We start from the raw sequence: 14,485 nt of genomic DNA on the forward strand, positions 1-14,485 counted from the left end.
AAATAGGACAGTAACTGACAATGGGATGGTAACCAACACCCAGGAAAAGGCCAATCTGCTTAACAGGTACTTCATGTTGATCTTTTATCAATCCAATGGGACCACCCTGCCTAGCAAGACGCAGGATGGCCAGGGTGAAGGCGTATTTATACCCAGCATCAGTGTTGATCTATTAAAGAATCACCTTGAGAGGCTGGACACCGTCAAGTCAGCTGGTCCTGACAGATTACACCCTAGAGTACTCAAGGAGCTGGCAGCTGTCATAGCCCAACTATTGGCAAAAGTATTTGAAAACTCAAGGTGCTCAGGTGAAATACCTGAGGACTGGAAGAAGGCCAATGTGGTACCCATCTTTAAGAAGGGGCAGAAAGTAGATCCCAGAAATTACAGGCCAATCAGCTTGACCTCAATCCCTGGTAAAATTCTGGAGAAAATTATCAAGGAGACCCTTCTGGATAAGCTGGCTGAGGGCAACGTCCTGAGGGATAGCCAGCACAGGTTTGTCATGGATAGGTCTTGCCTGACCAATCTCATCTCCTTCTATGACAAGGTAACATATCACGTGGGCAAGGGAAAAGAGATTGACGTCATATATCTGGACCTTAAAAAGGCCTTTGATCTGGTGTCCCACGACCTCCTCATGGAAAAATTGGCGAACTGTGGCCTCGGCTACACCACAGTCCAATGGCTGGGAAATTGGCTCCAAGGTTGGACTCAGAAAGTAGTGGTCGATGGTAGCGAATCATTATGGTGCTCCGTGACCAGTGGCGTCCCCCAAGGCTCTGTCCTTGGACCAGTTCTCTTTAACATCTTTATCAATGATGTGGACATTGGTATCAAAAGTGCACTAGCTAAGTTCACCGATGACACTAAACTTTGGGGCATAGTGTCCACACCTGCAGACAGGCTAGTGATCCAGGCTGACTTGGATAAATTTAGTAAGTGGGCAGATACAAACCTGATGACGTTCAATACCGATAAATTAAGATGTTCCACCTCGGGGGGAAAAAAACCCGCAGCATACTTATAGGCTTGGCAGTGCTACGCTTGCTAGCACCACTGCTCTAAGAGACTTGGGGTCATGATTGACCACAACATGAACATGAGCCACCAATGCGAAATCGCAGCTGGTAAAGCAAACAAAACCCTGGATTGCATCCATAGATGCTTCTCAGGTAAATCTCAGGATGTCATCCTCCCACTGTACTTGGCCTTGGTGAGGCCGCAGCTGGAGTACCGCATCCAATTCTGGGCTCCACAATTCAAGAAGGATGTTGAGAAGCTTGAGAGAGTCCAGAGAAGAGCCATGCACATAATCAGAGGGCAAGAGAACAGGCCTTATGAGGAGAGGCTGAGCGCCATGGGACTCTTCAGCTTGGAAAAGTGCAGGCTCAGGGGGGACCTGGTGTCTGCTTATAAGTACATAAGGGGTGTACATCAGGATCTGGGAGAACATCTGTTCACTAGAGCGCCCCAAGGAAAAACAAGGACCAAGGGTCATGAACTCCTCCAAGACCATTTCAGACTGGACATAAAGAAAAAAATTCTTTACTGTCCAAGCCCCCAACGCCTAGAATAGACTCCATCCAAAAGTGGTGTAGGCACCTACTCTGGACTTATTCAAGTAACATTTGGATGCTTATCTTGCTGGGATCCTTTGACCCTAGCTGACTTCCTGCCCCTGGGGCAGGGAGCTGGACTTGATGATCTTCGAGGTCCCTTCCAGCCCTAACGTCTATGAAATCTACAAAATCTAGTCTCAGACAACTCAAAGCCAAAACCAAGACTACCCTGACCTCAATCATTGAACTCCAATAGGCTAATCATGCTGTAGTGTGTGCTCACTCAGAAGTAGATCTTTAGGCAATAAACAACATCTTTACTGAGGCATACAAGAAAGTGGGACTGATGCTTAACATTCAGAAGATTAAGGTCCTCCATCTTAATAAGAAGTCCCCACCTCCAGTAATTCAGATTTATGGTGAGACTCTGGAGAACACTGAATATTTCCTGTACCTCAGAAGCCATCTCTTGCAGAAGGCTGACATTGATGAAGAAATCCAACATTACCTCAAATGCACAGGTGCAGCCTCCAGATGCCTGAGGAAACGGGTGTTCAAAGATCACAACATGAGATTCGAAACCAAGTTCATGGCTTATCAAGTAGTTGTGATCCCGATCTTACTGTATGGAGCTGAGATATGGACAATGTACAGGAGACACCCCAAGTCACTGGAGAAGTACCATCAACAGTGCCTGAGGAAGATCATTTGAATACAGTGGGAAAACAGATGCACCATTAGCATCCTCTCACAAGCAAACAGCACAAGCATTGAGGTAATGATCATCCAACATCAATTTTGCTGGACCAACCACGTCATCCAGATGTCTGACTCCAGGGTCCCAAAGCAAGTTTTATTCTCCTAGCTCAATCCAGGCATACACTCAAGAGGAGGGCAGAAAAAGCACTTCAAGGACATCCTCAAGGCCAACTTGAAAAAAATGCAACATCAACATCAACTCATGGGAGACTATCGCCAAGAACACCACAAATGAAGGAAAAATCTGCTAAAAAGATCTCTGTACTTTAAAACCTCACAACAACAGGAAACAGAAAAGCAGGAGTAGCAGAAACAGCGTGTCATGGACCAAACCACAAATCCAGAGCCACCCACCCTGCATGGAAACACATGCCCAAGTCGCAATAGCACCTGTTGATCCCATACTGGCCTTGTCAGCCATCTTCAGACCCACAGATAAGGCAATCATGAAAGACAATTATTCTCCACTGAGAGGCATTACTGATCATAATGATGACCACTGGAAGTACTTAATCATCAGAGCAGGACCTCTACCTGAGGAACCAGAAAGACTGTGCAGTGCCAAATTCCTATGCATATTTAGACACAGACTCATATTTAGTTCCTGATTTCAGTACAATCTTCCATATAAAATTTCATTTTCAGTTCCCCTTGCTTAATCTATTTTCTTAATAAAAGATTTTGTAAATAAACTGTGTTCTTCATACAGGTGCTCCCTGGCCCTGTGCTAAATGCATATTTACCTGTTTGGATTCCTAGCTGACCAGTTCGAGAAGAGGACATCATGAAATCCTGATCCCAAATAGGAGAATTTTGACTATAAACTTCTTCTTCTAACATGGATAAAAACCTAAGCACAGAAACAAAGGCAATATTAAATGAGACAATCATTACTACTCAAAATGAGATGGGTGTCCTTCAATGTGATCCATTAAAATTTGTATTCAAATCGTTTGACTGAAGAAACTGGAGAAGTTGGTTGACTACCAAAAAACATTTTGTCCAGCCTTTTTTTTTAAATACATGTTGCGCACACAAAACTGAAAACTGCATATTAACTGGGTGTAACATTTTCATCTGCTACAATTTCTCTTTTGTTATTCCAGACAAAATTAATTTGGGAAAAGCTATTAGAAACTGTTTACATAGCAGAGATAAGAGCATTAATAACAGAGCTGTGTTTGACCAGCATAAAGGTGTTGGCTTTATGCAACTGTGAGAAAATATTTTCTTGTAATTCTGAAAAAACTAGTATTCTACAGGTTTACAAGCATTCTTTCTTACTTATGCATGCATGCTGAATGGTCAGTCAAAAAAACTAACACAACACATGCTAAAGTATATTCTATTGCAGCCAGTAGCATCTATCATTTGTTCACTTTCCTATGCAGTCTTCCTGCTTGTCAACACACTTTTGCCATTATCCCACCAAAGCTATTTTAGATTAAAAGAAAAAACTGAGTTGCTCCTGAAGCCATGACTGCATCTTCTCATTAGACTCTATCATTTCTTCTCACAAGACTTTCTTTAAAGGACCGAACATATGAAAAGTCACTTGGAGCTAGGCAAGGCCTATAAGCAGAAGCAAAGACTCCAAGTTTTCAGTGGTTTTTGTGGTCTGGCATTGTCAACGGAGGAGCAGTATTCCTGTCTTGGACATCTGCTTCCAGTGTTTGACTTCAGATTCTCACTGAGCCAACTGAAATAATATGCGCAGAAGACTGATTACTTAAGAAGTCAATCACAAGGATGCCATTAAAATCTCAGAAAGATGTCAAAAGGATTTCATTGCTATTCATACCATCTGTGATCAAAAGATGGATCACAGAATGTAACTCTTTCTTTGTGCAATCAAGACCTGTTGCAACCATTTTTATAACTGTATGGGCACACATGAGATGGCAAAGTGAATAATCATTGCCCTTCTGGTGCTGGCATTCAAGCATGCTACATGTAGATTTTATTTATAGATATATTTCCCTTGTTAAAAACTACAGATGTCCTGCTATTTTTTTAATTACTTTGGTATAAAATCCCCAGCAAGAGTGGCCACTTGAATTGCTCTTATAAACACATTTCTATGTATTTAAATATGCCACCAAAATGCATATGCAATTGCACCTTGGGGTTTATCTGGCATTTTAAAATTTAGCTCTGTATGCTTTTGAAAAAATGAAGTTACTTTACCTTTTTTAGCGTTATGGTCATGGAAAATGTTGTTGTTATACAACAGAATATCCCACATGCTACACAGAGCAATCACATCAATCCCCTTTTCTGGTTTATATGTTATGTTGCACTAGAGGATTTTTCAAACTATTTTTACTTTCTAGGGCTGTCCTTGTTTATATAAATTGTTCAACAGAAATCAATGGGATTGTTTGAGTATAAACCACTCTAGAGAGAGAATCAAGTCCCAGCCTTGTATTTTCCATATGGCACATTTAAATTAATATCAAAGTACCAAAGTTTCAAGTGGCTAAAAACTTCCCAACCACATAACTGTTTTCACCCAATGACAGAAAGCATAATCACAAGTTAAAATGTAATAAGTGCCTTGTTTAAAGAGGGCATAGAGGTTACATGTTACAAACCCTGATCTCTTAGTCTTCTTGGTGGCCTTTGTCATTGTGTTCAATGAACTTAAATTTGTATCTCAAAACGTACTGCTAAATTAACACTTCCAAGTCTTTGTTTTTATACTTTAATATTCGTTATATTTGTCTCAGCTGTGGAAATATTTAGCAAACTTTAGCACTGATAAAGTTATAACAACAGCAACATCACATTACAAATATCTCACACTCTGCTTTCAAGCACATGAGCTCATCATTCATACGTGGAAGTTTACTTTATTCCCCATGACGACTGACTGTTGGGGCTCTGCTTCAAACACGTGAACTGCTCCATGTTCTAAACTGTAGCTTGACGACTGAATAAAGCCTGAACAGCAGAATGGAGAAGATACATTGCACAACGGGATCAGAGCTCATCTCATACTGGTCACACATTCTCTGGAACAGATTATTATTATTATTTCATCAGGAAATCATAGAAGCAGCAGGGAACTGAAATGCTTTTCAAATTACTTTTCCACTGCCTGAAAACTACTTTTCCAACCCTGCCTGAGTTTGAGTTAGAAAAAGTAATTATGTAAACACATCAACTTCTTCCCTTACAGACCTGCTTCCTGGACCCATTTACTGTAACATCCATTTTTGGGGAAGAGATTGTGATCCTTTTAACCACAATGAGTGTCAGTTTCCTCCACAAGCATTTCCATTTACTCCAGAATAGTAAGAGCTACAATACAATGTGATTAAGGAGTCATAAAATATAGTCCTTATTGATCAAGGTAGGTTTATATTATCGTTCTTCTGTATTAGTATTATCCACTCATATTTGACAGTATTTTTCATAGATTCTGTTTCATTGCTTCCCCTAAATAGCAAATTTCTTTATCTTTTTTCTTCATGTTTAAACATTAGGAAGAGATCACAGCTACCTTCACAGCCCATTAAAGCTTTTCAAAAAAATAATGTACTGTTTTGAAGTACAAACAAATTAGCCAGTTTTTAAAACAATCAGATGAACAGCATCCCCTTATTCATTACTAGCGTGGGTGAAATTAATGACCAATAATTGAGCAAATTCTGAGACTAACCACATAACCCTCCTTCTCGCCATCTCAAACAGTAAAAAAGTTAGCCACTTCTCATAGGTTCCACTGCTAGTATTCAAATACTGAAACAACCATTGTGAATGTGGAGACTGTCAGTACCTTTTCATGCTAGTCAGTCCATCTTTTGCTGAATAGATTCATCCACTCCTATTCCTAACTTTGTGTCCTACTATATTTAATGAAAAGGTAAGTAGTAACTATGACCTGGTTATTCCAGTTAGAGTAACAACGCTCATACACATTTGATAAATTTCATAGATTTTTAGGGTCGGAGGGACCTCAGTAGATCACCGACTCTGACCCCCTGCCTTGGGCAGGAAAGAGCGCTGGGGTCAGATGACCCCAGCCAGGTGCTTGTCCAGTCTTCTCTTAAAAACCCCCAAGGTAGGGGAGAGCACCACCTCCTTTGGAAGCCCATTCAAGAATCTGGTAACCCTTCCTGTGAAGAAGTTCTTCCTGATGTTCAATCTAAATCTGCTCTCTGTCAGTTTGTGGCCATTGTTTCTAGTTACCCCAAGGGGCCCCCTGATGAGCAGAGCATCTCCTATTCCTTGTTGCCTCCCCCACTGCTGATGAATTTGTAGATAGCCACAAGATTACCTCTCAGCCTTCTCTTGCAGAGGCTGAAGAGATCCAGGTCCCTTAATCTCTTCTCATAAGGCCGTACCCACAGGCCCCTAACCATACGAGTACCCCTCCTCTGGACCTTCTCAAGGTTATCCACATCCTTCTTGAAGCGTAGCACCCAAAACTGGATACAGTACTCCAGCTGCAGCCTTACCAATGCCGCCTAGAGAGGAAGTATCACCTCCTTAGACCTGTTTGTGATGTACCTGCTAAGGCATGATAAAGTGTGGTTAGCTTTACTTATCATTTCATCACATTGATGACTCATGTTCATCTTGGAGTCTACTATGACTCCAAGATCCCTTTCTGCTGCTGTGCTACTTAGAAGGTCATCTCCCAATCTGCATGTTTGTTAGTGATTCTTTCTCCCTAGATGCAGCACTTTGCACTTTTCTTTGTTAAGCTGCATCCTATTCTGATCTGCCTACTTTTCCAACCTGTCCAAATCCACCTGAATCTGTTTCCTGCCCATATGTGTGCTAACTTTGCCCCATAATTTGGTGTCATTCACAAATTTGGACAGAGTGCTCTCCATAGTTTCATAGTTGGTATGGTCGTGAGCAGATCATTAAGTTCGACCCCCTGCCATGGGCAGGAAAGAATGCTGGGGTCAAATGACCCCGGCTATGTGATTATCTAGCCTCCTTTTGAAGACCTCCAGGGTAGGAGCGAGCACCACTTCCCTTGGAAGTTGGTTCCAGATCCTAGCTGCTCTCACTGTGAAGTAGTGCCTCCTGATATCCAGCCTGAACCTACTCTCAAGTCAACTTGTGGCCGTTATTCCTAGTTACTCCTGGTAGTGCTCGGGGAAACAGGGACACTCCTGTTCCCCGCTGGTCCCCCCGGTAAATTTATAAATGGCCACCAGATCCCACCTCAGCCTTCTCTTGTGGAGGCTGAACAGGTTCAGGTCCCATAGTCTCTCCTTGTAGGGCCTGCCCTGCTGACCCCTGACCATGCGAGTGGCCCTCCTCTGGACCCTCTCCATGTTGTCCACATCCCTCCTGAAGTACAGCGCCCAGAACTGGACGCAGTACTCCAACCGCGACCTGACCAATGTTGCATAGAGGGGGAGGATCACCTCCTTGGACCTGCTCATGATGCATCTATGGATGCATGACAAGGTGCGGTTAGCCTTACTGACCGGATCCCCACACTGTCAGCCCATGTTCATCTTGGAATCAATAATGACTCCAAGATCCTTTTCTGTCTCTGTGCCGATGAAAAGGGAGTTCCCCAACCTGTAGGTATGCTGCTGGTTCTTTCTCCTAGGTGCAGTACCTTGCACTTGTCAGTATTGAATCCCATCTTATTCTCATCCATCCACCCCTGTAACCTGTCCAGATCTAGGTGTAGCTGGCCCCTCCCTTCTAGCGTGCCCACCTCTCCCCACATCTTCATGTCATTCGCAAATTTGAACAAGGTGCTTTTTTCACCCCCTCGTCCAAGATGTTAAACAATGAGGGCCCAAGGACCAAGTCCTAGGGGGACCCCACTGCCCACGTCCCTCCAGGTCAAAAAAGACCCATCCACCACCACTCTGTGGATGCAGCCCTCCAGCCAATTTGTGACCCATCTGACTGTGTAGACATTGACACCACTTGCCTAATTTTTTAATGAGAATGGGGTGAGAGACAGTGTCGAAGGCCTTCCTAAAGTCCAGAAAGACTATGTTCACCGTGACACCTGCGTCTAAGGATTTTGAGACCTGGTCATAGAAGGCTACCAGGTTGGTGTGACAGGACCTGCCCCTAATGAACCCATGTTGGTCGCCCCTAAGCATAATCTCCCCTGCTAGTCCCTCGCAGATGTGCTCCTGGATAATTTTCTCAAAGAGCTTCCCCAGGACCGAGGTAAAACTAACAGGCCTATAGTTACCCGGGTCTTCCTTCCTCTCCTTTTTGAAAATGGGGACCACAATGGCCCTTTTCCAGTCCTCTGGCACCTGGCCAGAGCACCATCAGTGCTCGTAAAGCCATGCCAGGGGTCCCGCAATGACCTCTGCCAATTCCCTCAGCACCCTGGGGTGAAGATCATCCGGACCTGCTGACTTGAACGCATCCAGTCCCTCCAGAAGATCCCTAACTAGGTCCTCACTGACCCTGGGCCTGGCTGTGCCTCTCCTGAGCCAATCTGGAATCCCGGTGGGGGGTGGAAATGTCCCTGTCCCTGCTCAGAAAAATGCAGGCAAAGAATTTGTTAAAGAGGTCAGCTTTACCATCTGGTGCAACCACCAGATTGCCAAGCATGTCCTGCAGAGGCCCCACATTATCCGGTGCTTTCTTTTTACTCCCTATGTATTTAAAAAAAGGACTTCTTGTTATCTTTGATCCTGGTTGCCAGTCCTAATTCTGTCTCTGCCTTAGCCTTCCTAATAGCCCCCCTACAGTCTCGAGCAATGGAGGTATAATCTTCCTTGGTGATGGCCCCTTCCTTCCATCATGTGTACACCTCCTTTTTAGCTTTCAGACATTCCTGAATGCCTTTGGTAAGCCATGGGGGTGTTTGAGCACTTTTGCCCCCTTTGAGCCGCGTTGGGACTGTCACCCTTTGGGCTTGGAGGATTGTCTCCTAAGGAATGACCACTCATCCTGGACTCCCAACTCCCCCTACCCTCCAGGACCTCAGTGCCTCCCCGACTAATCTCCTTAACTCACTGAAATCAGCCCTCCGGAAGTCCAGGGCTGCTGCCTTGCTGCAGGCCTTTGACACCCTGCGCTGGATGGAGAATTTCAGTAGGCAATTATTGCTATTGCCCAGGTGGTCGAGAACCTATAGTCCCCTCACCAGGTCCCTCACCAGCCCCCTCACCTGACCTGTGGCCAGGACCAGGTCCAGCAAGGCATTTCCCCTGGTGGCATTTCCCCTGTGCACCCCCTGGGTTAGGTGGAGGTCCTGTAACTCGGCTAGAAACCTACGTGAGCAGTCAGACCTGGCTGACTGCTCTTCCCAGCAGATGTCCGGGTAGTTTTGGTCACCCCTGATGACCACGTCCCTTGACCTAACTGCCTCTGCAAGCTGACCTGAGAATTCCCGGTCCAGCTCTTCCCCCTGGTTGGGTGGTCAATAGTAGACACCTACTGTTAAGTCCCTTTCCCCCCCGAACCCCTTGTATTCTAACCCAGAGCACTTCAGTCTGCCCATCCTCTAACCCCATGCTGTTTGTTGAGGACGTGTATTGCTCTTTGACATAGAGCGCCACATCCCCACCTTTCCTCCCTGTTCTGTCCCACTTGTATAGCCTGTAGCCCTTGATGTTTACTGCCCAGTCATGGGTTGAATCTCACCAGGTTTCAGAGTCAATGCCAAAGGAGTATAGTAAGAGGAGAACTAAGCCCAAATTTATGGAGAACTGGGCCTACTGTACTATTTTAATACTTACAAAGTCTATAGAAAATAAACACAAGTTCACAGTAACAGATTCCAACATAATGGGTACATCTACACATGAAATTAGTGTGGCTGAAAAAACTCCAGTGCAGTTTGCACCTGGGTTTATTGCTCCTGGGTACAGTATTTACATGTGCACCTGGGACCGCAGCACATTGAGCCAGGGCAGCACAGCTCCAGCTGGCAGGAGACCTGAGGGGTCAGCCTGCCAGCCCAGGGCTGCTCCATCCCACTCAACGTCCTGTGGAGGGGTTGGTTGGGCCACAAAGGTGCTACAGGGCAGGGGCTAGCCAAGAGGCAGTCCCCACATTGTAGCACCTTCAGGCCCCACCCAGCCCTGGTCACTGTCTACATGTGCATTGTGGTGCACACACTAAACTCTGCCATAGGATAGTAATTGTGTAAGGCAGTACTATGATTCTATGATACCCTATAGCAGATTAATTAGTTTATTCTGCCCTAATAGCACTGCATGTGTAGATGGTGGTATTTTAGTGCAGTTAGTCAACTTCACAGGAAAGCACACATGTAGAAGCCCCTACTGACTAAGCCCTCTAAGCAAGACAAATAACTTTAGTTACGAGAATAAACATCCAGTGTATTAAACATAACTAGCAGTCACACACAAACACATAGTGCAAGAAAGACAGAATAAGTTGGTGTAGCACCTATTTGTCACAGAACATAGGAATAAGGTGCCTTTCTGCTGCACACAACCAGTCAGTTGCTCTCATTAGCATAGACACAAGTGCATGTTGTTGCTTCATCTTGAAAGTAGATGAGCAGTGACTCCTTACTTTGGAAAATGGGTGAGAATTAGTGTTCGTTTCTCCTGAGGAAGCTTGTCTTTTTCCTGTCTAGCCTGTTCCAGGAGTTGGCGCCTCATAACAGTAAAGACAGAGCGGAGTAGTGTTCTCCCAAACACCTGTGTTGTTTCGTACCGAGGTAGACTGTCACAGAACTGGGGAACATTACAGTAACAAAGCCACCTGTAGCAAAAAAGCCAAATAATTAACAAAACCCGATGTGGAAGTAACCTGATATGTCATATCCACAAACTATTCTGTTTGCATAAGGACAAAATGACTATATAACACTATTTAATACATCCGCAAAGTAGCACTTGTAGGGTCTGATATTCCTCTGAAAATTAGACAACTCCTTCAACATCTTCCTAAATACCTACTCAGTAAATTTCAGGGTGCACAATGAACTTTTGCTCCAGACAAATTGCACATCCCATACTCCAAATCTATTCACCTCCCATTTATCTGGTCTCCCCTATTTTTCCTGCCTCTAATTATGTGTCATCAGCATTAGCCAACTTGGTCCTCTTCCCATAATATTTCACCTTTTCAGGGTGCATGTAAAAAAAATGTCACTTTTCATTAATACTTTCCCAATCTGTACTGTCCTCCACCACTCCTTCCTTCCAAGTCACTTCCTCTTGTTAAATCTCATCTTAATGTTTTTTTTTTCCATTTACTAGCAACTCCCTCTATAATGGGTTTTGCCTTCGCAAACTTAAGTTTTACATGACTGGTAGATGTATTAGGGCACTAAAGGGATTATCAAACAGTAGGACTAAGTAGAGTATCAATTAATGTTATAGCAATATTTAAATATCTGATGGAAAATAACTTTGAGGTTTTTAAGCAACAAAAACTTTTAAAAAATGTTTTCAACAACAGTTTAAGTTTGTCTGAACTTCTTCTTCATGAAATAAGGACCTACCATTCAAGCATCCAATCAGATTTAAATTAACTTGCCAAAAACCATTCCAAAATTTCATAATTTTGAAATATGTACATCAGTACCTACTTGTTCTATGCATATGGTTTGCTAAATAAGACCCCACTTCTATAAATAGGAGTACATGTCTGCAGTGCCTTGTAACAGTGGTGTGAGTTTCCTGAGGCCACCATGGTCTACAGGAAAAGACTGTTTGTAAGAGCTTGCACTGGCATATATATCTATCGGATCAGTATCTATACTTTGAAAGTGAAAAACTAAAGCAAAGCATAGTTACCTTGTGTAATTTACTTTATAGCCAGCAATATCATCATTAGGTGATCTCAATCTTCGTTGAGATGGTATCTCCAGGTGCCAGTAGTTAATGCGGTTTAAAAACATTTTAGCTAGCTCAACTATTGTTTGCCTTTCCTTTGATGGTAAGTGGCTAAATTTGTACTGCACAAAATTATTCACCCCCTAAAAGAAAAAGGTAGAAAAAGTCATAATAAAATATTTATTCATTTTTTAAATTTTTGCATTGACCACTATTACCATTATTTTTAAAAGCAGAATTTATATTACAATTTAAAAAAATAGAAACACTAGGAATTCGCACAACTTCTTCAACCCCTATGTATAACTAAAATGTGCTGATTCCACTGAATAAAATGTCAGGCTTAGTCAAGTATGTTTGATTCTATTTCCCTCTAGTGGCTGGCTTACAAAAAAGATATATAATCTCTACATTCTCTGACTTCACACAGTAGAAAACCTTTACTGTGGAAAAAGAAGGAAGGTCACAGATATACCATATTGCAATTTGGCAGATAACCCTAATGCAGCCTCATTTTCTTTGCAGACTAATATTCAACTGTTGGAGATGAGATTCTGAGACATTTCAGACATTTTGGGTACATCTACATGAGATGCTAACTGTGCAGTAGCCTAATAATACTGTGCAGTACCGCATCATAGCACAAACAGTGCTAATATGCTACTGCGTGGCATTATTAGGCTACTGCACATAGCATCACTAAGAAGGTGTGTGCTGGCACTACTGTGCAGTAACTCTGGTTACTGTGCATTAATTTAGTACTTGATTATACAAGTACTAAATTTAAGGTGCAGTAACCACTGAGCATTAATGAACATGTAGATGCACCCTTTGGACCGTAGGAATGAGCAAAACATATAACATACTAGCTCACTTGTTACTTTCTGATGACAAATTTCAATTACTGACTGGCTAAAATGAAATAAAGTTAGTCTGAGCCAAACCGCTACTGTTTGTCACTGTTTTGTCCACCCCCACTTTGCTCTCTCTTTGCTACCTCTGCCTGTTAAGTCTCACCTTTTTAGCCTTAAATTAATTCAGGCAAGGATTGCCATTTACTACGTGGAGGTACAGCACAATAGATCTGCCACCTAAAACATTTAACTGCAAGTAAATGCATAGATATTTTTGCTGAAAGGTATTCCAGCCTATTTACAAAAAGGATATAAACTGTACTACTATTGCATCTAATGGAGACAATCTTTAAGTATATACTGCTGAAGTCCATATTTTGGAAACAAAGTTCCAGGAGTTTCTTCAATCTACTCTATTGGATGTGTGAATATAACCAGTTAGTATGCAATGCATCCTATGAGTAACTACCTGCTTGGTACTCATAGGATGCATACAAATGATTCCCAAATGTCTTCCTCTATTAGTGCAAAGTTTAATTTTTTAATTTAAGAACCTAGGACTGTAAAAAATGGATATCCAGTGCCTATTCTTTTCTGTTTTACAGGGTACATAGACATTGTGAAAAATAGCTCTAGGGCAGGTTTAAACTTCCTTCAATCATTTCCATAACAATGCATTAATTCTGAAGTCATGAACATTTAAGGAAAGATCTTGTTAACAGTACTTAATCTCTGACCATTTAACCAAAATCCTCTGGTTACTTTTCAGCAGTGGGTAGAGCTTGAAGTGCATCTATTTGAGTCGTGTGTTATTTCTTCAGGAACTGCTAGTACTATATCTGCACATCATTTCACTTCACTTTTTATACTACCATTTAACAAACATTCAATTAAAGATAGTGAAAATGTGTCATTAAAATAAATTTTTGCAATTCCTACACTTATCAAATCAAATATAACATTGCTATCTTAACAATTTTTAATGTGTGGCTGAGTTTGCCGAATTTGCTAAAAATAAAACCAATTAACTGAAAATATTGCTCTAGTTGACAAGAAATGCTTTCAAAATAAATTGTAAATAGAATTACCCTTTCAGCTTAGTATTTAAATTTCTTAACTGAAATAATCAAAGGAAATACTGACAATGTCTTTTTACATGAACAGGCTTTGTATAAAATGTATTATAAGGATAAAGTATATGACATTGTATATATTACATTTTTCTAAACGAAGAAAGTCCATAACGTTATGTATACTCTAGTTTTTCCTAGAAACCAAAGAGTTCTCTTGTAAAAAAATGTTTCCTGAGTTACAGTAAACTAAATTTAAAATAAAATATTTTACAGTGCACAACGAAGTCAGAACATTTTGAAAGATTATTTAACAAAAGACTATATTTTCCAGTATGCCACAGATTACCTGGAAGATATTAAGTTCCTGACTCACCAAACTATTTAAGCATGTGAGCAGTTGTTTTTATTTATTTTTTTGGGGGGGAGGGGGTTCTGGGGGAGGGTGTGCTGTTTGTTTTTATTTGGGGGGG

The 14,485-nt window shown here is 42.1% G+C and overlaps 1 protein-coding gene across 1 annotated transcript in view; it reads right to left on the reverse strand.

Annotated features, from left to right (window-relative positions):
• Positions 1-14,485, reverse strand: part of KAT2B (lysine acetyltransferase 2B) — an 88,647-nt gene that overhangs the window by 42,937 nt on the left and 31,225 nt on the right. Inside the window, 3 exon segments of the mRNA XM_025210506.1 lie at positions 3,065-3,171; positions 10,818-11,009; positions 12,050-12,231. Of these exon segments, the coding sequence (XP_025066291.1) occupies positions 3,065-3,171; positions 10,818-11,009; positions 12,050-12,231 (481 nt within the window).

The sequence above is a fragment of the Alligator sinensis genome, unplaced genomic scaffold (assembly GCF_000455745.1).
Source record: "Alligator sinensis unplaced genomic scaffold, ASM45574v1 scaffold648_1, whole genome shotgun sequence".
Classification (NCBI taxonomy): domain Eukaryota; kingdom Metazoa; phylum Chordata; order Crocodylia; family Alligatoridae; genus Alligator; species Alligator sinensis.